This window comes from Zootermopsis nevadensis, unplaced genomic scaffold, assembly GCF_977971745.1.
Source record: "Zootermopsis nevadensis isolate Lab colony 2312 unplaced genomic scaffold, Znev_1.0 Znev_ptg000016l, whole genome shotgun sequence".
Taxonomy (NCBI): domain Eukaryota; kingdom Metazoa; phylum Arthropoda; class Insecta; order Blattodea; family Termopsidae; genus Zootermopsis; species Zootermopsis nevadensis.
This window is the reverse complement of record NW_028259148.1, coordinates 6370418-6394629: the sequence shown is the minus strand read 5'-3', so window position 1 is coordinate 6394629 and position 24212 is coordinate 6370418. Positions and strand designations below refer to the sequence as shown.

General features: G+C 40.8%; 3 protein-coding genes across 4 annotated transcripts; 2 read left to right on the top strand and 1 right to left on the bottom strand.

Moving 5' to 3' along the window:
- Positions 1-62: 62 nt before the first annotated feature.
- Positions 63-7064, bottom strand: LOC110837502 (A disintegrin and metalloproteinase with thrombospondin motifs 12-like). The gene is made up of 2 exons (XM_087349496.1): positions 6980-7064; positions 63-4714 (listed from the first exon to the last, which is right to left on the bottom strand). The coding sequence occupies exon 2, from the start codon at positions 4695-4697 to the stop codon at positions 1722-1724; it is 2976 nt and encodes a 991-aa protein (XP_087205622.1). The 5' UTR covers positions 4698-4714; positions 6980-7064; the 3' UTR covers positions 63-1721.
- An 82-nt stretch (positions 7065-7146) lies between these two features.
- LOC110834148 (uncharacterized) lies at positions 7147-11304 on the top strand. Its single transcript, XM_087349497.1, has 3 exons — positions 7147-7319; positions 10272-10393; positions 10722-11304. Exons 1-3 carry the CDS (start codon positions 7194-7196, stop codon positions 11062-11064), a joined length of 591 nt encoding a protein of 196 aa, XP_087205623.1. The 5' UTR covers positions 7147-7193; the 3' UTR covers positions 11065-11304.
- Positions 11305-12545: 1241 nt separating this feature from the next.
- Positions 12546-21306, top strand: Phb1 (prohibitin 1). 2 transcript variants are annotated; one of them, XM_022073007.2, is made up of 7 exons: positions 12546-12641; positions 14605-14694; positions 16129-16290; positions 16774-16916; positions 18401-18517; positions 19222-19317; positions 20378-21306. In XM_022073007.2, exons 2-7 carry the CDS (start codon positions 14607-14609, stop codon positions 20591-20593), a joined length of 822 nt encoding a protein of 273 aa, XP_021928699.1. In that variant the 5' UTR covers positions 12546-12641; positions 14605-14606; the 3' UTR covers positions 20594-21306. The 2 variants fall into 2 exon arrangements, with proteins under 2 accessions (XP_021928699.1, XP_021928698.1); XM_022073006.2 differs by lacking the exon at positions 12546-12641 and adding an exon at positions 13447-13602.
- The last annotated feature ends 2906 nt before the right edge of the window (positions 21307-24212 follow it).

The window sequence follows — 24212 nt, the reverse complement described above, 5'->3', positions numbered from 1 at the left end:
TTCTTTATATTATAATGAAACAATGTTCTAAATACATAGATATATGCACTGCTAACCTGGACTGTACAAACATTTCTGTTCATGAAATAACTATGAATACTTTTGCCACCATTAGTACCAAAGCCTGTCACCAGACATGATCGTAAGCCAGTTCAGTCGCCACAATTTTGGGAACCAAAAGAGAAAGCAGTTTTAAGAAGCTGTTTACAAATATTATGTACAACCATCTCTAAGTAAATAAGCGATTATTTATTTATTTAGTGTTCTGTCTTACGACAGGTCAGTCCATATGAACAGGATCCTTCCATCCTTTTCTCGGACTAGGACCTGTTCATATACGTTCTTGGCAGATGATTCAGAAGTGGTTTGCCATTACCTTCTTCTGTGTGTGAATAGAGTAATTGTTGGGATGCCACGGAGGAAAACTCCGTGTTGCCTAGACCATGGCCTTGCCCAACACAAGTTATAAATTCGGGCACCACCGGGAATCGAACCCGAGACCCCAGGATTACAAGGCTAGCGTTCTGACCGCTAGACCACTGTGGTGGCTTAAATAAGCGATATGGTTTCATTATGTTCCTCTCTAACGTTGATAACCACATAAGACTAGTACATGACAGACTTAGGGTTCCATTGTCTAACACAGAGTTTATCACAGATTATTTATACTTAAGAACCAGTATCATCGAACATCAAATTTGTGTCCTTTCCGCACCTCGGGTAATGCCGCTTGGGGCGTGAAGCCGATTACTGTCCTCCATCACATGCTGATGTCTAAAGATTTACCTTTTTTTTTAATAATATGAATACAAATCAAGGTTTAGCTGAAGTTGGTATGTAACGAGTCGTATCTGAAATGTTCTAGACGTACACACACTGTGGAAATGCATTGGCTCAATAGACGCTCGCTTTCAGGCCTACATCAATAGTTCTTCAGACACCCGTTCTCTTTCCTATAGTACTGTTTATATGTAAGCCCTTCATGAATATCGCACTAGCTATATTGATGACCTTTCTGGTGCAGTTATACTGTAAACAGACACCTTGTGACCTACTTATTAGGTGCTCTGTATCAGCAGTTTCCAAACTTTCTTGTTCGTGATCAAGCATTTCAAAATTCTTCCGCCTGATGACCGACAGTTTGTTAGCTGGGGGAAAATTTGAAACAGCTTTTTTTGTAAATACACTAGTATTATATTTTACTAATTATTGTGTGAACAGAAGTATATTTACAAGTACAAAAAAAAATTAAAATTTTGACAGCAACATTTATATAGGTAAATTAACAACAATATAAACATTTGAAGTTTTCATGGCAGTGGGTCTGCTGGGTTTTTCTCTGGTAGAAGTTTGCGAACGCTTCGGAGGTCCTTGCTGCCTCCATCAGGCAGCAAGAACCTCTGAAGAGTTTGTAAACTTCTACCAGATTACATGGTGTTACAACCCAGAAGATGGCCATCTTTAAAAAAATTTATGTTTTGATGTTTGCAACATGACCCGTCAAAAAGTCCTCGTGGCCAAAACACCTGCTCTGTACAAAAGCACATTGTCTTGCATATCAGTTGATGTGTATACATTAATTGCATTCTGCTCAATAATTTCTTCCCCTTTTATTTTTTATCTCCCTCTGAGCCTACTTTATCTGCTGTTGTGCATTATCCCCTTCTTAAAATGTGGTTCCATTGGTGTTCACAGACTGCGCTATCCGGTCTCCTAGTGCTTCACTCACTTCGTCTTAGTGACTTTTTTTCCGGCAGGGGCACTTCGGTTGTTTTGAACATGTGCGGTGGGGCTCTGTCTATCACAATTAAGCCATTTTGTTGCTTTTTGTAAGGGGTCCTATTCTTCTCGCTCTTCGATTCCCTTGGTAACCTGTTCCCGTTGATGTTTTCGCATGGTTTTAAGTTGTTGCACAAACTCATGTCGTGTGGCTTCTTTTCTGTACAGTCTGCATCATCCGTCATTATCTCCTCATCTTCAAATGGCGATTCCCGAATACAATCCACCTTCCGGATCTTGTGTCCGGTTTTGAACATGCACCCGCTACACTCGCCCCATTGACCCACTCTCCAACGCGCCTTGCATGGCCGCTGATTACACGAGCGGCTCGTTGTCTTCGGTTTGTCAGCCAACGGGCAAAATGAATTACTGACTACTCCGTCTCTCTCCTCGACGCACTTGGGTTCAGACTCCTGTGTCCCACCTCCACACTGCCTGTTGCACTCGTTCCAACCCACAAACTCCCATTGGTACTGAGGCTGATAGGTGCTGGCCTCTCTTTTGTTGTGACTTTGCACTGCGTACTTGTAAGTGATCCCTGGGTTTGGATCGTCGAAGAAGCAAGCATACAGTATGATCTGGTTTTTTGTTGGACCAGAGATCAAAATCTTCTCGCGGTCTTCCTCCGGGTGGAAATAATAGCCGACTGTTCCGGCGACGTGAAGCTCCCGGTCGCCCTCTTCGCTGTAATCTCCATTCAGATGGAACGTTTTATTATCGCCCACCTTCAGGGCTAGCATGTTGTCACTTGGACCTAGCTCCTCGATTGATATCCTCCTACTGCCAGTAGGAATGGTCGCGATCTTCACATATCCACTTCCGTTTTCCTTGAATGTCTCTTCCACAATTGTGCACTCCTTGCCTTCGCCTTTGCACACCCCGCATCGGTCTTCCACGGCTTCCGACCCTAGAATCCAGTCACAGCCAACAACTCGACACATGCCCGCTATACACAGGTCCTTGGTTCCTGGCCTGCAGGGAGTTCCATCTTTCGCTCTTGGTGACATCATTGTGATCGCTCCTTCTTTGTTCATACACAACAACTTACACACTTCTTGTGGCTCGGTGCTTAGGAACGGGGTCAAGTGAGTCTCCGCATCGTCATATTGGCTACACTGCTGTTCTCGGAAGGTTGCATCTTCGGGGTTGCACGGTTTTGTGTTGCAGATGCGGTATTTCCTACGCTCTCCCAGACAGTATCTGCCGTGGTTTTCGGGTGCAGGGTTGTTGCAATCCCGTTCCATAAAGCTGACGCCTCCTCCACACGATCTGGAGCACTCTGACCACGGCGTCCACGCACCCCATCCTCCATTCTTAGCCTCAGGCCTCTGCCCAACTGGCACGCACTTCTGGTTGTAGCACCACTTGTTGATGCCACATTTGGTCCCATCAGCAGGTGGCTGCATGTGTGACGCACATTTCTTGGGTTTATACTCACAGTATAGGGCCTTGCAATTTTTTTCGGGGCCCATATCGCAGGATACCACGTCTGGATTCTGGAACTCCTGACCACATTGGAAGTTCGCGTCGTACATAGCTCCAGGAGGCATTTCCGGAAATTTGAAGTTGTGTGCTTGAGGTTCGTCCAGCAGGCAGTCCCCCAGGCCGCTGTCCAGAAACTCCTGCATGAACTTCTTGCTGCATGTTGACCAGTTTGCAGTCGCCATTTGCACAAATGGTGACATGACGTGGGCGTTGACCTCGTCTGCCATGGGCTGGCATTCTGAATCGACCCCGTCGTCGTGCCCACAGCCCATAACGTGCCCGACCTCGTGAGCCACAGTGACTCCCAGTACCAGTCCAGAATCTTCGCAGATAGCGCACGACATGTTGGGATTGCAGGCTTGTGCCACGTGAGCGAGTCCAAGGAGCTCGCACTCGGTCATGTTACTGGTGCAGATATCGAACCTCGTGAGCATAACAGCAATGTCATGGTGGTTTGGGTGCGTCACGTCTTGTGGGTTCACCGATGCTTGCCACTTGCAAAAGCTTTTAAGCGTCTTGTCAGCGTCTTGGTTGATGTGCAGGTCCATTTCTTCCTCCTGTTTGTGCAAGTAGATAATACGGACCACTACAATGTCTATCAGGTTTCCGGCGCTGGCGTCGTGATACAAGTTAGACGCCATGTTCATTATAGTCAGGATGTAGTTCTCTACGTCGGTGTGGTTATGATGGTTCAGAAACTTCCTATCGGCCACCACAAGCAGCTCTAAGTAACGGTGTTTGCTGGAAACTGTTCCGTTCACTGCCCGAACCCGTCTGTGTTCCAACCTAAGGCGATCTCTCCACCCCTGTTCCCACCCGCCAGTGCCACAGGTTTTGTGTTCGCTTACAGATCTCTTATGCACTACATGCAAGTGTTGGCCATCTTCCTCCGGCTGGTGACCTTCCATGGGCTCGATGAAGTAATGACCGTGGTTAGTCTTTATGTAACCAGACATGCCGTCGCAGACAGAGAGCGCTAGACGAGAGTCGTTGTGACCTTTCACGCGTCCGATGTAATGGCACTGAGTAGTATTCGCTGGTCTTATCTTTGTTTTATTGATGTCGAGGTTGGCACCAGGACTACGTTCTTCTACCATCATTCCTGGTGACACGAAGTCATGGTTTGGCCAGAGTTCTACGTGGTGGTGCATACCGTTGAATGTAAGGCCGTAATGCACTTTGTCGGATTCGTCAGGAACTTCCCGCTTTCTGCGCCTGTTCGTATCGCGTTCGTAGAAGTGCGGAAGCGAGTAGGACAAGAACTCGCTGTCCTGATTAACTTTCCTCGGTACCACAACTTGGCCTTTTATATTTTTTGTGTGTCTTCCGTTATATTCTCTGTTTTCCCATGGAGAGTCCTCCGGGCCGAAACATAAGACGTTTCGTACCAAAAGTTTAATTATAATGCACGTAACCAGTAAAGATACTTGCATTGTGTTTGCTTGAAGCCCTGAAAATCCATATTTGTATTAGTAATTAATTACTGATTTACAGCAGAATAAATTATTACATTTATTTGGTGTGAAAAATGCGCATTATTAGTGTCCATACTCCCAAATAGAACTGTCTGCATTACGTCCTTCTGACATGACATACGTCTCACTGTAGATGCAAGCAAACTCAGTCTCTCCTGCGTGACACGTGTCCCATTTGTTTAGACGCCAGTCTTTACCAAGATTACAAATTGTGGTATAAAACTGCGTGTATGTTATAATTAAAGATTATTCAGTTTTGACTATTTTTATATGCTTTTAAGTGATATAAATTAGGATCTGTTGAAAGGTTACTTAAAACTCTTGGTGTTTTCGATTAAGCTACTTCGCTCGGCTAGGAGGATTTAATAAATCTTCTAAATGCTGTAAGGAAATGTCCTTTATAAATTCTCAATGATTAAACATTTATAAAGGACCACAGTGTGCTATAGTTTCGATTAAACTATGTCACACTGTGGTCTGAATTTTACGCGTAGTACAGTTCTGTTGATAAATACTAGCATATTTTCCGAAATCAAGTTTTATTTTTCTGTGTTCTTTGCACGAAGTGCATGAGGAATGTGCATTGTGGTCTGTAATTTCCAGACGTACGTCTGTCTAAATGGTATTTCGTTCAGGAATATAATGATTCTCCTCATTCATTCTTTGTAACGCACACAACACAAATAGCACGACAAAATGTTTTGCGTACTTGGTAACAAATTCAGTCACCTTTCTTTTCAAGTTCGCATAATAATTAGTCCGTAGACAGACTCCACAAATGTACTTTTATTTTCGTTTCGACGCGTGAGATTTCTTTTCCAGCATTTGATGTTGGTTCTGTGAAAGTTAAATAAGTTATCTTTGTTGTGTATTTGTTATAATATACTGCTTTCTTGAGACGAAGTTTAGATACCCTTACGAACATTTCTTTTCGATTTATTGCATTTGTGTGATAATTTTGTGATTTCCTTTCAGCGACAATTACACAACCGGATAACTTCATGCCTAGTGTTATCTAAAATTATAAAATATTTCAGAGTTACATTTCAAGAACAGTTTTAAGACGTCCAGTAATAGTGTTTGTTTATCGACCAGACAGTTCAGAATGATAAATGCTTCATTCATTCATACTATTGTGAGACTATTTCCTTCCTAAAGATTGTTTTTTATTCTGTTTGAGTTCATTTATTAAAAATAATGTAGCCCAAGATAAAGTTTATGACAAAAGATCCATCTGAGCAGTCCAAATGATTATCACATTCCTCCTAACTTCCAGAGTCAGTGGACTAGTCACTCACTTACTCTCAAATGCACGCTTTAAAGACTATGAAACCTCCGAAAGGAGGACCTATGCTCCACTTAGGAGTTACAGGAACTAAACTAACTCCTAACTTCAATTCGACGTTAACATTTACTCCCTAAATGTTTTCCAGTGATGTTATCGACTGTTATCTTATAAGATACTAATTTATTATGTGAGAACACTTGCCTTTCAATAGAAAACCCCTGTGTAGAGAAATTGGCCATTTACAATCTAAACATGATTACCGTGGTTATGCAAATAAACAAATTTTTATTCAATTCCATTGTTAAACAGAACAAACCAAAGGAACAAATGATGTGGGAATAAAAGGTGGTGTAATTACGTCTCAATGAGAAAAAATAAGTAGAGCCAACGTATGAAAAATTTTGCGCCACCAACGTTGTGTTCCAATAAACTCAGGACACTATCCGGAGTTTTCACTTTCCTGTTCTCTTCCTGATGTAAAGGAATAAATATGCCAAGTTTGATAAAAATAGGTGAATCCGTGTTCAACAGAAACTTAAACATACGTAAAATTACAACTTATCACATAAGATAGATTTTTAAGCAGCAGGATGTGTGTGTTGTCAACCTCTCATGTTTTCAGAAGAGTTTATATTATGCAGGGATCAAAATTTTCAACAGTCTACCATCTAATCTCTCAAGTCTTGTAAATAAAAAGGCACAATTTAAACCAGCATTGAAAAGATACTTAATTACACACTCCTTTTACTCTGTCGATGAATTTCTAATGTTTACAAGTAAGTCGTAATTTATCTATTGTATATAATGGGTAGATTTACTTGTAACTTATCTCTACTTTATGTGAACCCTTTGTTTGTATTTTATGACATTTATATAATAGTATGACTTGTATTTGTATAACATGTATTGTATTATTATGACTTATTCTACATCCTATTGTCATCTGACTAACTTATGGATCCATGGAATGTAATAAAGATGTATGTATGTATGTTCAGTGGTTCAGGACAGAGACTAGCAGCGCGCTCCTGTGGACAAATGAACAATTATCAGCTTCTACGTAAAGACAACAATGAAGGAAGTCTCAACAATACAGAGCGGGAACATTAATCTGTTTACCGTTATTTCCTTCGTTACGCTCATTAGGAACAAATACATTAGATAAAATGGACATGCTCATGATATTACGGAAGAATTTATTCGCATTTTGTTGTTGCAAATTGCGTGACGATTTGTATATCGAGGAAAATAATGTAAGCAGTTTAAGGAGCTGGATATTCTGCAAAAATCGGGTGAGTTACAAAGCCAATAATCTCAATAAATGTGTAAGAAACGTTTTCCCATGGCGTTACTGGCCGTGTATTATATCTCCTAAAATTCTGCATGTAAGTAACACCAGTAACAATTCGAAATCATATCAAGAAACAAAGTAAACGCAGACTAAATTGCAGGAATATTTGCGTCCATTCAGCTCAGAATCGTGTCTTCCCGTTCTCTACCTAAAAAAGTGAAGATGAAAACTCAAAACTGCGGCATTGCATTGTTGTTTTAAAAATTTATCTTAGAAACTTCGAGGGAAGAATAAAGAACGAGGGTTTTGCAGAAAAGGGTATTTGAAATGTATTCTGTAGTTTATTTAACATCGCTTTCAATATCTCGAGACTATATAGTGTCGAATGAATAATGAACTGAAGAGGACATGGAAGGAAGCTGTTGTCAGATACTATCTCCTCCATATCAACAATGTGTAAATATGAACCAACCCAACCAACCAAAAAGCTAACTGAGGGCGGAGGCCTGCGCAAGCGCAAGCATCGTCCCTACCTAGGTGAAACCATTCCTGCACACAAGGCGCATTGCTGGAAATGGTAAACAGTCTTAATATAAGAAACGGAAATTTTGCTATCGCTAACAGGGTTACGTCGTGGCGGGAGCCTCGACCATTCAAACTGGGATCCGTTGCTGCTGATGGGAGGTCATCCCGTCAGGCAAGTTGTCCAAAGGAATTTGGTTGGTTGGTTGGATCTCCGGGGTTTGAACCCAGAGAGGGAGGGGCCGTTTCGGCTGAAGGCCTCTGCGGCATGGGGGGAAGATCACTTCAGCTGATGGCCTCCGTGATCGGGGTGGCGGGCCGTGCCCCTATTAAGTTATACCCTGGCATTCGCCTTACAACTGAGGAAAAGCACGGAAAACCTCAGTCAGGGTAGCCGAGTAGTCTAACCACTCGTTGTGCCGACTTGGCCGTCTTTTGGGGACGGCCTCGGCTGGCCTGCTGAACATCGGTCGCCCTCGGTTGCCCTTGGGCGACCTCTGGCAGCCCTCGTTCGACACGAGTCCCACTGGACACAACCAAAAAGCTAACTGAGGGCGGAGGCCTGCGCAAGCGCAAGCATCGTCCCTACCTCTCTCCAGGCTGTGCCGGTGGGGATCTCGTCCACTCCCAATCCTCCACTCCTACTCTAAATATGAACCAACCAACCAACCAACCAAAGAAGCTAACTGAGGGCAGAAGCCTGCGCAAGCGCAAGCATCGTCCCTACCTAGGTGAAACCATTCCTGCGCACAAGACGCATTGCTGGAAATGGTAAACGGTCGTAATATAAGAACGGAAATTTTGCTAACGCTAACGGGGTTTCGTCGTGGCGGGAGCCTCGACCATTCAAACTGGGATATGTTACTAAATATGAACCAACCAACCAAAAAGCTAACTGAGGGCGGAGGCCTGCGCAAGCGCAAGCATCGTCCCTACCTAGGTGAAACCATTCCTGCACACAAGGCGCATTGCTGGAAATGGTAAACAGTCTTAATATAAGAAACGGAAATTTTGCTATCGCTAACAGGGTTACGTCGTGGCGGGAGCCTCGACCATTCAAACTGGGATCCGTTGCTGCTGATGGGAGGTCATCCCGTCAGGCAAGTTGTCCAAAGGAATTTGGTTGGTTGGATCTCCGGGGTTTGAACCCAGAGAGGGAGGGGCCGTTTCGGCTGAAGGCCTCTGCGGCATGGGGGGAAGATCACTTCAGCTGATGGCCTCCGTGATCGGGGTGGCGGGCCGTGCCCCTATTAAGTTATACCCTGGCATTCGCCTTACAACTGAGGAAAAGCACGGAAAACCTCAGTCAGGGTAGCCGAGTAGTCTAACCACTCGTTGTGCCGACTTGGCCGTCTTTTGGGGACGGCCTCGGCTGGCCTGCTGAACATCGGTCGCCCTCGGTTGCCCTTGGGCGACCTCTGGCAGCCCTCGTTCGACACGAGTCCCACTGGACACAACCAAAAAGCTAACTGAGGGCGGAGGCCTGCGCAAGCGCAAGCATCGTCCCTACCTCTCTCCAGGCTGTGCCGGTGGGGATCTCGTCCACTCCCAATCCTCCACTCCTCACTCAGTCTTCCTCGGCCCCCCAATCAACTCAGAGTCACTAAATATGAACCGACAATGGTCAGCTTTTATATGAACTCCTGCGTGCATTGTTATGCTATCTAAGAAACTAATTGTTACGTCATCCGTTTACTCGGCATTGTTGTGTTTCATTACTCTTTCGTTATTGCGGAAAGAGCTGAGCTGTTAATCGCTTGTAGAAGTGCGTCGTAGAGTAGATAATTTTGTGCTGGTAAAAACGTTTTAGAATATCGCAAGTACTTATCTTATATAAGAATTATTAAGAAATCTGTGATACTGCTCCCAAATTTACAGAGATGTTTTCAATTATGATCACAGAAGGTCGTAATACTGGCAGGAGATTTTAACATTAATTTAAAGGAGGAGGAAAATCAAAGCTTTCTCACATTTATGGAGGAAACGTTTGGCTTAATGTTGATGTCAAATCCTCAATGTAGTACTACTAGATCAAGATCCTGTATAGATATGGTGTTTGCACGAAATGTCGATACTCTAAAGTGCACAAATTTTATAACATATTTCAGCTACCACAGACCCATCTTAAGCGTAACTAATTCAAGTTAAATAAGCAATGTCTTAATCAAACTATTTACCCAATTGTAAAGCATGTATAAAGGGAATATTTAGAATAAAGCTAATATATAAACTTCCTTTCGTTGTATTTATTTCTTAAATATAATTTAAATACAAAGACGTATTTACGTCAGATTCTCCGGAACCGTAGTTCCACTGTCGTTATTTTTCTGGCGTTACAGATAATTTATAAAACCTGTCTTATCGTCACGGAGAGAAATCGGAAGTGTTTCGCTTGTGTCTTCACCAATTCCCCATGTCGCGTATTTTCCAGAGCCCCTCTGCTGTGTCAGCCTCCGGGATAGACGGAGATGATTTCAAGGCGCAGGCGGTAGAAGATAAGGGCTTCTTCTTCGGAGACGACGTTTTCAACTACCAAGAAGCTCAAGGACACAGGTACGTATATGAACTGCAGTTTCACGTGAATTTAAATTCCTGAGACACATCAACTGCTTAGGTCATTTTCTCACATATAATGAAGGAGCACTGTACAAGATATATGGTAAACGAGATCGTTTCAGAAGTTTCCTGGTGGATTTGTAAACATTTCGTATTTTGAACACGCTACTCGTCGGCAATCCGGTAAAGAGGCCGCTTCTTTTGAGAATGATATTCATCCCTGAGCGAGCGTTTGTTTTCCAGTCACTTTCTTCACACACAAGGAATTACTTGCCCTGCAGAGAGTACTCTTGTTAAGCCAACGCCGTGTGTCGTTTGATTGCAGGACGAGCGAAATCTTCGAAGGACCTATATCTGACCCATCAGATCTTGATCAAGACGACTGGGTCCACTGTGGAGATGGTTCAATCCCCGTATGTACACCAGACGAAACGTTTAATGGGGAAATACAAGATGACGGAAATAAATGGTTTAAGGATTTGAGAGCATCAGCAAAACATATAAAGATACTGAGGACACTAAGAAGCGAGGGGAAGAACCGGCCAAGTCTGCCCACAACTGTTAAGGACATTGAAGAGATTAAGCCTATAAATGAGCACCGAGAGATGGACAAGTGGCCAAAAAGATTAAGAAAATTGGTGGAACTTTCAGTCGTAATGAGCAAATGAGACGGCATCGAAAAAGCGAGGCGAATGGTTGAGATACGTGCGTACAGGCAGGATGAGCTCAGAGAGACACCTAAGTGACCAGTTCTGAACCGCTCGGTATATACCAGCTATGTCCTGCGTGTTTGTTTGTTTGTTTGTTGACATTGTGTAGTGTGTTTGCGATAACACGTGTTTTCACATGTGTAACTAAAAGAAATAACTTAAATTTAAGGCAAAATATACCACACAATATTTTATTCACTTCTTTTGTTGATTATTTCTATTGTTATTTGTTACTTAAGCTACTTAATTGGTTAGTTCCTTGGGTATTTATTTACTTAGTTGTTTAGATACTTATGTAGTTAGTTACTTTAATACTTGAGTTAACTGGACCAGTCCATCGAAGACTGGATTCCAAAGTAAGCTACAGAGAATGTCTTGAGAAGCTAATATTACGTTCAGTTTGTCAAGAAATAGCCCACATTTTATGGAACCAAAAGGTTCTCTTTTTCTCTTCTGTGGCTTCACGGTTCTTTTAGTTTAACCTTAGCCTTCCTCTTGATAGCCGTCCACTCATTCCTATCTTATGATTTTATTCTCCATCGCCGTGCTCAAAAGATCCCGTCCCCTTCTTCTATTCTGAGCCAGATGAATCCAATACACGTCCTCAAATTCTGTTTCTCACGGAGCCTTCCTAGTACTTTCAACAGTCTACCACCAAGTCTCACAAGTCTTGTAAATAAGGAGCAATTTAAGGTAGCGTTAAAAAGATACTTAATTACACACTCCTTATACTCTGTCAAGGAATTTATGTTGTTTACAAATAAGTGATAAATTTTCTTCTGTGTGTAATTGGGTAGATCATTTCTTTAGGTGAGCCCTTCGTTTATATTATGTGAAATTTATATAATAATATATATTGTACTTTACAATATGTATTGTATTATTATTATTATTATTATTATGACTTTTTCCACATCCTATTGTCATCTGACTATCGTATGGATCCATGTAATGTAATAAATTATGTATGTATCCTCAAATCTACGCCTAACTCTTCCGAGTGATTTCTTCCTTTCAGGTTTACCAGTCAATCTTTCAATGTAAATAGTAATTATTCGTGACTTTTTACAACTTTTATTACTACATTGTAATACGTAACGCTCAAACAAACATTAAGTCACGGAGGATAGCTCCATGGGGCTTAAACGCGTCTGACACAAGAAATGCTTCTTAAGTATTGAAAGTGAATGGAAAGTTATGTTATGGAAAACCACGTCTGTGTTGTGTTTTGGGAGGGGGCGGGAGAGATTGTATAAATTGGATAGCAGTTAATCATTTTATCGACTCAGTGGACGGCGGTGACTGTTACCGCCAAATCAATTTGTAGTAGTTCCATCCAAGCTTGGATAGATGGAAGTACAGTATGAGCGTAATATCTTACGCGGACCAAAAAGCAAACTAACGACATCTTCTGACAAAGAGTTGCCGATATGTGACTATGTTTTAGTGATCTGTGATTACCATTAAGATCATCGTTGTCGTGGGATATATTTAACAATACAACTGACGCTACTTTTGCATTTATTTGCACATTTGTAAGTAATAATCCATAACCCCTGCTGTTTTGTTAATGGTCCAGAAAAATCGTGGCGGCTTTGTGATTGGTTCAAATTGCTGATCACAGTGTAAACGTATTTGAACCACCCATTTTCTAACCCTACTTGTGATATGTACACGCCTCATTTCAGTCCTGGAGATGGAGGCAAAACAATTGTATAGAGCTTAAGACTATAATGCGCAACATCCAAGAAGATCACCATTTGTACTCACATCATCAAGAACATTTTAAATCCGTGGCTTTTTTGTGATTATGCTTCTCAAATTAATTTTCCTTATATTACCAGAGGCTGTTCGAAATATTTACTAGCAATCAGCATAGACTCAAAATTCCGATGCAATATACGTACACTCATAGGTACGGTTTCCACCAGTTTGTCTTTTCCGTAGTCGGCAGAATGTTTTGCAGTCTGTTATATGCTACATGTGGTCAGTGTAATTTGTATGATACTTCTGCCCCTATTGTCATACAGAAATTAAAAGTGTATGTCTCCTGTTGCAATTATAGAGACTATGTATTATAATATTTGGAGCTCCATTTATTCTTGTATCTTTATTTACAATTAAAGTGTAATTCTGTTCAATATTTGTTTGGCGTTATTTGCAGTTACAGGGTCTGGTATTTTAAACCATTATACTTCTGATTTTAAATTTATATGATTGATTCCAAAATTACGGAAAAGTTGTCACGTTTTTCGAGTCTGTCACATATTTTCTTAGTAGTTTTATGAAATGGCCTGCTATCTGTTGGTAGGAATTGGGATACATTGCCTTAGCTATCTTAAAATGAATGTGGGTTTCGTACGTCAATTGTTTTCTGGTGTGGGCATAGGTAGCGGTAGCGGCAGCGGCAGCAAAGGATATTTACGTTTCCACGTTTGCTTTATACTTTATATTAATTTCAAACATTTGTTTTCAAAATAGAAAGTTTATAACTGGGTACGTTGTAAATAGTAATTTAATATTATCCTTTCTTTGATGAAATGTAACTTCTACCGAAAGTTAAACGCTGTAGTGATGCTGATGCAACCGAAAATTGTGTGGGGCATGATGTTTTATTTCAGTATAAAAACAGTGTCTTTTATAGTGTTAGTGCAAAACATTTTCTGGTACCGTCAGCCGTATTAAAATTAGCCTAAAGAAAATTTTGTTCGCAAGATCAAGTAAATCAATTAAGCTCAACCAAAGTATTAAATCAAAGCAATCGTTATTTGTAACATTTGCCCCTTTCACACCTTAACTCGCAGTACTGCCCAGTTTTTTCCTTTATCTTGATTAGTGCAAGGAGTTTGTAGAAATGTTCATTCCATGTTTGAATAAATGTTTGTAGGGCATGTTTCAGATCTTAACCTTTTGTTGTTACAGCTTCTAATCATGTGGCTCTGGCCGTATCTACATGTGAACTGTTTTTACATACCATATAATTTTAGTTTATTGAATGTGTATATAACGTGTACCGTATTGGTATTGTAACGTGGTGGAAATGGTGTTCTTTCAAGATCTCTTTATTGATTCACTTTACAGTTGATGACATATTAGTATTTCTCAGAAACTGGATTTGTTTCTGTAATTTTATATTTGTATTAGAAATAGTTATTGTATTTGTTCTGTGACATGTTCTGCATTCTTGACTTAGGCCTGTGAGGGATCTATAGGATGTAAATAAATTGTGTTCTATTCTATTTATCATTAGAAATCAATCAGTATTTACATTCAAATTTGGCAAGTGATACTAGCATGCGTACCTGCAGACATATACTGAGATAGTACTTTGAAACAGGCTTTTAAATATAACTTTATAGTTACATTTACAACTTTCAAACTTTTTATATCTGAGTTATTCTTTTTTGATGTGTATGTGCTTTCCCCCCACCAAGTCCTCATTTGTTAATAGCATTAGGGAAAACAGTGTATATGATAACTCTTGTATGGATTTTTCAGAAATGGCTGCTCAGTTCTTCAACAGAGTTGGACAGATTGGGTTAGGAGTAGCTCTAGTTGGTGGAGTTGTAAACTCTGCATTGTACAATGGTAAGGGTTCAATACATTGTCTCTTTTTAAGTACAGTTGAACTTGGTTATAGTGACACCTTGGCTATAGCATGTAATATTGAGTGATACTAATTAAGTCTCTGTGAAGCACTGACTTATGCCACCGTTATGTAAAACAGACTTGGAGTTTGTTCTGTCATTAGTGATTAGGATTAGAAAGTTGCTACCATTCTGCCACTAAACTGGTGTCTTCAATTTCAGTATTTTGTGTTTCCAATTGCATTCCACTGACAGCAACATCTTGTTTTCATAAAAATATCTGACTTCCAGGCGATTATCAGCAAAATCTTGGCCACAGTTTTATAATCTTTGAGGGAAGAACAACGTTGTTTACATAAGCCAGCTGTGACAATTGGAAACTGGATCATAATTTATTACAACACTATCAACAAGACTTTAGCATTTATTACAGCATTATGAGTTTCATGCTTTAGGTTTAATGTTTTTTTTCCTTTTTTCTAGTTTGTTTTAATATGGTGTAAATGTTTTGAGGGATTAGCTTTGAATGATTGATCTTGATCAGTATATAAATAGGTGCAGCTGGGTGAATAGTTACAGTGCTTTACAGCAAAAGAGCAATATTAATTTTGTAAGGTAAAGAATTGGATCTTAATAATTACTACATAAATACAGATCTGTTTTGTTTATTATCTGCTAGTTAATTCTGCAAAAAAGCAAGACTTCATCTTTTTTTCAGATGTCGCATACATATTCACTTGACAAACACGGTAGTGTATATTGATTAGAGATTTGATCTATAATGTTTTCTCATGATGGGAAATTGTGCTGCCATTCTGTGTGCAGTAGTGTAGCAGTGGTCTTTGTACCTTTCGTCTATCGCAGACTGCTTGCTACAGTTTGATCTTAACATTAGTTCTTTGACATATTTCTGTCAGTAAAATTGCTTTAGTTTATAGCATGCATGAACTAAATAACTAACTAGATGGCTTATGGAATTAACCAAACCCCTCCACCGGACCCTGTCCTGGACCAACAAAATCGAATCGCCTTCAACTCCTATCTCCCATCCGTGTGTAATAGCGTGCATGAAACGGTTAATAAATGTGTACACAGTTTTAGAGACCACTTTGGAGGTCTGTGTGTACATGATAGGATAATATTGCAGTTGATTGACCATCTAAGCTACTGTGAGTTTCTGTAGAAGAACTCTGCTTTGTTAAGTTAGATGGTAACATTACATGTCATCTAATGACCATTTTTGTCACTTTTTTTTTTACATTGCATCATACGACTAAAGAACTGACAGTGTTCATGGCATTTCAGAATTTGATATTGATACTTCCTACCCAATAATTTCTTCCTTCCAGAAGTCCTTTGAAATATGTCTTTTGTTGTGGTGAAATATTACACCTCTTGTCCTTAATGAGCGTGTAATTACGGTTTATGTTCACAGTTGATGGAGGCCATCGGGCTGTAATATTTGATAGATTTGCTGGAGTTAAAAACCAAGTGGTTGGAGAAGGTACACACTTCTTTATTCCTTGGGTACAACGTCCAATCATGTTTGATATTAGATCGAGACCAAGGAATGTGCCCGTTGTTACAGGAAGCAAAGGTAATGAAATACTGCTTGTGTCATTCAGGACTCGTAAGCCCCCTAATTCTGACTTTGAATATGTCTCCCTTTAATGTGTAGATCTTGCATTTTCTTACACAAATGTGAGTGTAACTGCATGACTGTTTCCCATGGTTTGCGCATTCAGATTTGTTATTTCTCACAAATCTGTTACGGTTAGTTAAACCTTAATTTCTGTAGAGCCATCAGCTACTGACTGCTGTCAAGGATAAATTAACTACAGGTTATGGTTTGATGTACAGCAAAAATAACTTTTGAATTATTTCACTGAATAGTGTGAGAGCCATAGAAGTAGGAATCTGTTTTCTTGCTGTGAATGTGTTAACAGTTCTCTTATCTCATGCAGAGTGTAATGTGATAATCTAAATGTCTTGAAATCAGTAAAAAAATTACTTTATTTTCTTTCTTAGTAATTCAGATGGATAAATTAAATGTAATACCGTGTTTTGAGAAATGTTTTAGACTTGCAAAATGTCAACATCACACTTCGTATTCTCTTTCGACCTATTCCCGATCAGCTGCCACGCATCTACACGATCCTCGGTGTCGACTACGATGAAAGAGTCCTGCCTTCAATTACCACAGAAGTGTTAAAGGCTGTTGTTGTAAGTAGTTTGTGGTTTGAGTTAACTATCTGTTAGGATGTCAGTGTTTTGATGGGTCGTGACACTGTGTGGATAAGTCCACATAGTGTCATGACCCAGACCAGAGTAAGGTAAGACAGACATCAATATTGATTTCTTTATTGCTGTAAGAGCCTCAAATCTCACGTACCTGTTAGTAATTGCAGTGATACAGAAATTGGCATGGATCTTAAATAATTAAAGTTAAATAAACACACATTAAGTATTTTTTTTAAAATTATGTCTAGGTGGCAGCATTGATGGGATGGCTTGTGGTGAAGATGATAGCAAATAATACATATTTGACATCAACTGAAAATTTTCAGAACTGTGTGATTCAATGAAACATGTGGGCAGATTATTGTGAAATTAGAGGGAAAGTCATCTTTCACCAAAACATTTTGAAAATACTGTAGAAGTTTAGAATGAATATTTGTAAGCTCTTCAGCAGATTTGGTACACAGTCAAATTTTAGGATATGTACATTGGAAAAGAGAGACTCCGCCGTATTTCTCTCTGTTCCAGTGTGATTTCATGTGATCAATAAAACAAGATTCTAAAATATTTACATTTTACAGAGTCATAATGCACCAATACAGGACAGAGAAGATTTCAGTTACAAAAGATTATTGAAAATCATATGAATATTTAAAATTCTAAATTTTTCTAAATCTTTGTTAAAAAAACTGAAAGATTTGGAATAAAAATTTAAGAACACATTGACAGATTTAGTACACATTAAACATGAGTATGTACCTTCAAAAACAGATCACAAATCCCACACGTGGATGTAATTCGTAGGAACTGGGTATAAAATATTGTGACGTAGGTTGGTTATTACGCCCTTTATTGTCAACCCTTGATTTTTTTGGAGTCTGCTGCCTTGAATACGATCTGACACTTTTCACACGCTTAACACTTCGCTCGGTCTACTGCCGCTTTGCCCTCCGGTTCACACACAACTCGCTAGCTCGCACTTGACCGCTCCCAGGAATGCGACTTTCTTTATAATCCCCCCCCAAAGATGTTGAAAGATCCAGACCAGACAGCCTGGAAGTCAGGTGGCCCCTCCCCTCCAGCGCGAGTCTGCAGCACTGACGGCGAAACATCACAATATATATGGTCAACAACTTAACATCACTGAAACTGAAGCTTTAAAAGGCCAATCGTAAAAGGTTATTATTTGTAAGATTTGAGGTTTTTACAGCGGTGAGTATGAATATTTCTGTCTTCTGGGTTCTTGCGCTGTGTAGTCTGGTCGATGTTAACGAACGTTTCAGAGGTCATACTGCCTCTGTCATCAGGGCGATGAATGAATGACCTCAGAAACGTTGGTTAACATCGACCAGACTACACAGCGCAAGAACCCAGAAGACAGAAATCTTCAGGTTATTATTTGTCCAGCCAGTTTTTCTTTAAATTTAGATAATCCTATCTATTTAATGGTTATTTGCGCTTTGTTATAGGCTCAATTTGATGCTGGTGAGCTGATTACACAGCGAGAAATTGTGTCTCAGAAGGTCAGTGAGGATCTGATGGACCGAGCTTCGCAGTTTGGTGTTATCTTGGATGACATATCTATAGTAAGTTCATTTATGCATTCCAAATGTATGTCACTGAGTTGTAAATATTTGAGCTTCATATTTGGATGGTCTTGGGTTCAAATCTTGGCATCTAAGACTAGCAAAATATCTTGTTTAAACAGAATCAAAAGAATTGGAAAGCTGAGAGACAAAATTTGCTACACTTCCATGTTTTATTGGACATCACTGTCACAGACACTATGAGACATGCTGCAAGGTGAACAGTGACAGTTTGAACATTATCTGTCATGTAAATTGGATGTTAATAACATATTTAGAATATGTTGCATTATGCACCACAGTGTAGAGACGGTGGTGCAGATGTGCAGGAATGAAGCAAGATTATTCTCAAGCAAACACTTGGAATTACGCTATCTTGATTAATTGCTGTAAGGGTTGGTGAGATATGGTTTGAAGCTTTCACGATTACTAAACTCAGCTGCATTGAATACGTGAAGCGACCGATGTTTTGGGAATTATCATCATCCCCATCATCAGGGTTCTGATGTCTGATGTCACTTCATGTAACCAGTCGAAGTGGCCGAGTGCCCAAGAAGATTTTATTGATTAATTTCATTCAGTACAATTCTTGAGAAACTTTTAGATGCTCCTGTAGTCAAGAATTACCCATCTTTCATGGAACCAGAAGTTTCATGTAAGATTTCACTTAATTTTAAAATGTGTTTTGTGTGTTCTTCTTACAGACACATTTAACATTCGGCAAAGAGTTCACGCAAGCCGTGGAGTTGAAACAGGTTGCTCAGCAAGATGCGGAGAAGGCTCGTTTCCTTGTAGAAAAGGTAACGACCATGAGAGGAGGATCACAATTTTATTTTGAAAACTAACAAACCACTGGAACTAGGCATGTGACATTTAGTTTAGAGATGGATTATAAACATTCCTACAGATTCTGTTTGAAATATTATTTAATCAACAATAACAAATGCAGAGATTGCGCTAATATTTGATGTTACGGCAGGAAAATTCAGGATATGCAGAATCTGTAATCTGTAGCTAAATAGAAAGTTCTCGTCTAAAAGGAAATAAAGATAACGACAATCTGTAAAATTTATAATTGCAGATGAAAAGAGTTATATAAGATTTGATCATGTCACATCCGCACATGACCCTAGAATACTAACTAAGGTCTAAATTGCATTACCTAACTGTGACATTAAACCCAAGATTTGTTGGACTAGAGGTTTATGCAGTTGGAATCTAGAATTTGTGTTCTTCCTGGAATTCTTTGTTATACATTGTAAATATACTGTGTAATAATGCTTTGTGGCAAAAGGTGGAGGGCAAAACGTAGGAAGTTTTACCATAAAAGTGCCATACATTGTTATTTGAGGGTTGGCCTCAATTGTATTTTGTGTTGTTCAAATCGTCTTTAATATCGGTCCATAGTTCTATAACCAGTGAGAGTCAGACTCATGTCCATATGACATTTGCGACTGGGAATGGCATCAGGAATAAGATCCCGAATTTATTTAGTTATAGTTTATTTAACGACACTTTCTCAGCAGCTCAGACTATATAGCGTCGAATGAGATCCTGAAGTATTGACATAAAGTCAACATAAAGTATGTGTTCACAGTATTTTTCATCCAAATTCCCATTCTTCGGTCAGTTGAGTAACCTGACCACACGACGGTCTAAGAGTAATAACCCGTTTCAGGCCTAGGAAGTCCATACAGCATCCATGTGTACAGTAGCCAACATTTGACTGGGATCTGTTCCTTAATCTGCAGTTGTTGCAGAACAGATTTTTAGTGGTAACGTCAAATTCTCGTTCCCAAAACTTCTGCGTGTCTGTGTAAAGAGAGATTTTGTGTTTAAAGTAAAATGTTGGTATTTCAGGCTGAACAGCAGAAGAAGGCGGCAGTGATCACGGCAGAGGGCGATGCGCAGGCTGCACTTCTACTTGCCAAGTCATTCGGAGCCTCTGGCGAAGGTCTCGTGGAACTGAGAAGAATCGAAGCAGCCGAAGACATCGCATACCAGCTTTCGCGATCTCGACACGTGGCGTACCTACCTCCGGGGCAAAACATATTACTCAGCTTGCCCGCGCAGTAAACTTATTACTGCTATAGCCCAACCTTGCTGTCAAGTTTCCTTCAGGCTATAGGACTCGTTACGTAAAAGGCAAATGTCCGCAGGCGATAACGTCACGTGCGTCTCGTAGGCCGTGAGGAGTCAGTTCTTCGCTGAATTCATTGATTTTGAAACATGTTACTGAGACTTTTTTTTCTGCAAGGGCATTTGCGAAGGAAATGAATAGATTTTTGAATATGTTTTAGTGTCTCTGGCTGATAATTCAGTGATGCACGTGACTGATCAAACGCTGTCCTTTGACATTGTTAAAGACGACCTAAGAATACACGTGTGCATTTCATATTGGTCTTGGAAAGTAATTTGTTTAATGCATAAAATTCATATTTGTAGATGTTCGGACCGTTAAATTAGAGAGAAAGGAATATGTTTGAATAAATTGCCAGCAAGGTTTGTGGTATGGGGTTGAGACTAATGCAGGTGGACACTGTAGTCGTTATTAGCGACAGCAAGGGACAGTGAAGTTACTTCATTCATTCAGTTAATTGCCAAAAGTAAATCTCGGTCTTATCAGTGTAAATGTGTGTATGGCAAAAGATAGTGTGAACGCTGCTCAGTGGTTAACTTCTCTGAACATTTATCCTTTTGTTCTTTTTATATGGAAATATGGAAAGAAGATCGAGACTTACGTGTGTACCCGAATGCAGCTGAGAAATAAAATGCCTTATATAATTGAATGGGTCCTGTAACTCACTCCAATGTCTCGTTGAGATGAGTAAATGAAACACAGAAATTGTCGTCACGTAATTGAAGAGGTCGAAGATTTCTGTGTTCCAGGTTGTTGCGCTGTGTAGTCTGGTCGATGTTAGCCAACGTTTCAGAGGTCATACTGCCTCCGTCATCAGGGCGATGAGTATGAAGATTTCTGTCTTCTGGGTTGTTGCGCTGTGTAGTCTGGTCGATGTTAACCAACGTTTCGGAGGTCATACTGCCTCCGTCATCAGGGCGATGAAGATTTCTGTCTTCTGGGTTGTTGCGCTGTGTAGTCTGGTTGATGTTTACCAACGTTTCAGAGGTCATACTGCCTCCGTCATCAGGGCGATGAAGATTTCTGTCTTCTGGGTTGTTGCGCTGTGTAGTCTGGTCGATGTTAACCAACGTTTCAGAGGTCATACTGCCTCCGTCATCAGGGCGATGAAGATTTCTGTCTTCTGGGTTCTTGCGCTGTGTAGTCTGGTAGATGTTTACCAACGTTTCAGAGGTCATACTGCCTCCGTTATCAGGGCGATGAAGATTTCTTTCTGGGTTGTTGCGCTGTGTAGTCTGGTTGATGTTAACCAACGTTTCAGAGGTCATACTGCCTCCGTCATCAGGGCGATGAAGATTTCTGTCTTCTGGGTTGTTGCGCTGTGTAGTCTGGTCGATGTTAACCAACGTTTCAGAGGTCATACTGCCTCCGTCATCAGGGCGATGAAGATTTCTGTCTTCTGGGTTGTTGCGCTGTGTAGTCTGGTCGATGTTAACCAACGTTTCGGAGGTCATACTGCCTCCGTCATCAGGGCGATGAAGATTTCTGTCTTCTGGGTTGTTGCGCTGTGTAGTCTGGTTGATGTTTACCAACGTTTCAGAGGTCATACTGCCTCCGTCATCAGGGCGATGAGTATGAAGATTTCTGTCTTCTGGGTTCTTGCGCTGTGTAGTCTGGTAGATGTTTACCAACGTTTCATAGGTCATACTGCCTCCGTTATCAGGGCGATGAAGATTTCTTTCTGGGTTGTTGCGCTGTGTAGTCTGGTTGATGTTAACCAACGTTTCAGAGGTCATACTGCCTCCGTCATCAGGGCGATGAAGATTTCTGTCTTCTGGGTTGTTGCGCTGTGTAGTCTGGTCGATGTTAACCAACATTTCAGAGGTCATACTGCCTCCGTCATCAGGGCGATGAAGATTTCTGTCTTCTGGGTTGTTGCGCTGTGTAGTCTGGTCGATGTTAACCAACGTTTCAGAGGTCATACTGCCTCCGTCATCAGGGCGATGAAGATTTCTGTCTTCTGGGTTGTTGCACTGTGTAGTCTGGTCGATGTTATCCAACGTTTCAGAGATCATACTGCCTCCATCATCAGGGCGATGAATGTCGCCCTGATGACGGAGGCAGTATGACCTCTGAAACTTTGGTTAACATCGACCAGACTACACAGCGCAACAACCCAGAAGACAGAAATCTTCATACTCACCGCTGTGAAAACCTCAAATCTTATAATTGAAGATGTCGTCCGTATGGTCGTTTGTTTTTATTTCTACTGTTCTCTGATTTGTGACTTTTCTTTAATTGTTGCAGATGATTGGCATTCTTACTTGTTCATGAGATCCAAGGTTCGAATCCCAGTTCTTCGTCTCAAGCTGTACAGTCCGGTGTGAACTTTGACTTCCCGCACAATTCCTCTCCGGTCCTGACGATCCTTGGCTGCAGAGTGCCGGCTTTTAATTCCCATAATTTTCAAATCTCCTTCTATTTCATCTTTCCACCTTTTACATGGCCCTTCAACTCCTTCAATATTAGTTATCATTGTATTTTTTGGCATTCGTTCCTTCTCCGTTTTTACGATGTGTCCGTACCATCTCAGTCTGAAAGATTTTATAACTTTTTGAATCCCGGTTCAGAAACTGGTAATCTTGAGTGGGGTTATTAAATCTTTTTGCGTAGATAAGAAACTGTTGGAGAACCATTGAATAATTTAAGAAACTTCGTTTGAAAATGTAAAGGTTTGTCCGTAAGCCTTCAAAAAGTGCTGCTTAGGAACATTTAACATTCTGCTGATACTGCCGTTCGCGGTTCGGGTATGTTTTTACTGTAGGACGTCCAATATGGGTGCCTGTAAGTGTTTGTTGTTATCATCACTGGTATAAGGGGTTTACCATCAGAAAAGGGATTAAAGCGGCCCATCCACTTGCGAGTCTGTCTCGGCGAGCTTGACTCGTGAGCCGGGCTCGGATATATTTCACCACACATGCACAGCGGACTCCCAAACTTTACTCGTACATTTCAGTATCCAGAATGAGTTTATTGAAGCACGTTGCAGCAGCGGTGACGAATGTGGTGTTTTCGCGAGAACGAAGAATAAGAAGAAGAAAATGTGGGTTAAGAACTGTTGCTACAAAGAGAAAGATTCACACATTTAAATTTACTGAACTTGAATTGCACGAGTAGATCCCAGGCCTCATCCCGCTTTTCCCTGTTGGAATAATCTGCGCTGCGAACCTTCCACAAAACTGGTAATTCACGGTACTCTTCCAAAAATTTGTCACAATGTCTGGGCTCATGAGCGTTTAGTTTGCCGTGGAAGCCAACATCCTCTGGTGACAACACAGAACAAGTCACAAACACACTTGTCTGCACGTGTCGATACACGAATCTGGCTCCGGACTCGCCACTCACGTACTAGCCGATAGCGAGCGGAGTCCCACTGAAGGGTCTGGCGGACTCGGCTGAGCCCGGCTCGTGACGCCCCACCCACAAACGAGTTTGGCTCAACGGGAGCCGAGCCAGACTCATACGTGGATGGGCCGCTTAAAGTGTCGTGTGACGTACTTCAGCAGGAAATGTGTACGAGTCAAGTTCTTTAATTGCGGAGCCTTACACCTTACA

What these genes read in the sequence shown, in the direction of transcription:
- LOC110837502 (XM_087349496.1), bottom strand. Translation starts at nt 4,697, where the DNA reads ATGCAAGTATCTTTACTGGTTACGTGCATTATAATTAAACTTTTGGTA.
- LOC110834148 (XM_087349497.1), top strand. Translation starts at nt 7,194, where the DNA reads ATGGACATGCTCATGATATTACGGAAGAATTTATTCGCATTTTGTTGT. An exon ending in GGATATTCTGCAAAAATCGG is followed by an intron (nt 7,320 to 10,271) that starts GTGAGTTACAAA and finishes CGTATTTTCCAG; the next exon opens with AGCCCCTCTGCTGTGTCAGC. An exon ending in CAAGAAGCTCAAGGACACAG is followed by an intron (nt 10,394 to 10,721) that starts GTACGTATATGA and finishes GTTTGATTGCAG; the next exon opens with GACGAGCGAAATCTTCGAAG.
- Phb1 (XM_022073007.2), top strand. Translation starts at nt 14,607, where the DNA reads ATGGCTGCTCAGTTCTTCAACAGAGTTGGACAGATTGGGTTAGGAGTA. An exon ending in TCTTGGATGACATATCTATA is followed by an intron (nt 18,518 to 19,221) that starts GTAAGTTCATTT and finishes TTCTTCTTACAG; the next exon opens with ACACATTTAACATTCGGCAA. An exon ending in CTCGTTTCCTTGTAGAAAAG is followed by an intron (nt 19,318 to 20,377) that starts GTAACGACCATG and finishes TTGGTATTTCAG; the next exon opens with GCTGAACAGCAGAAGAAGGC.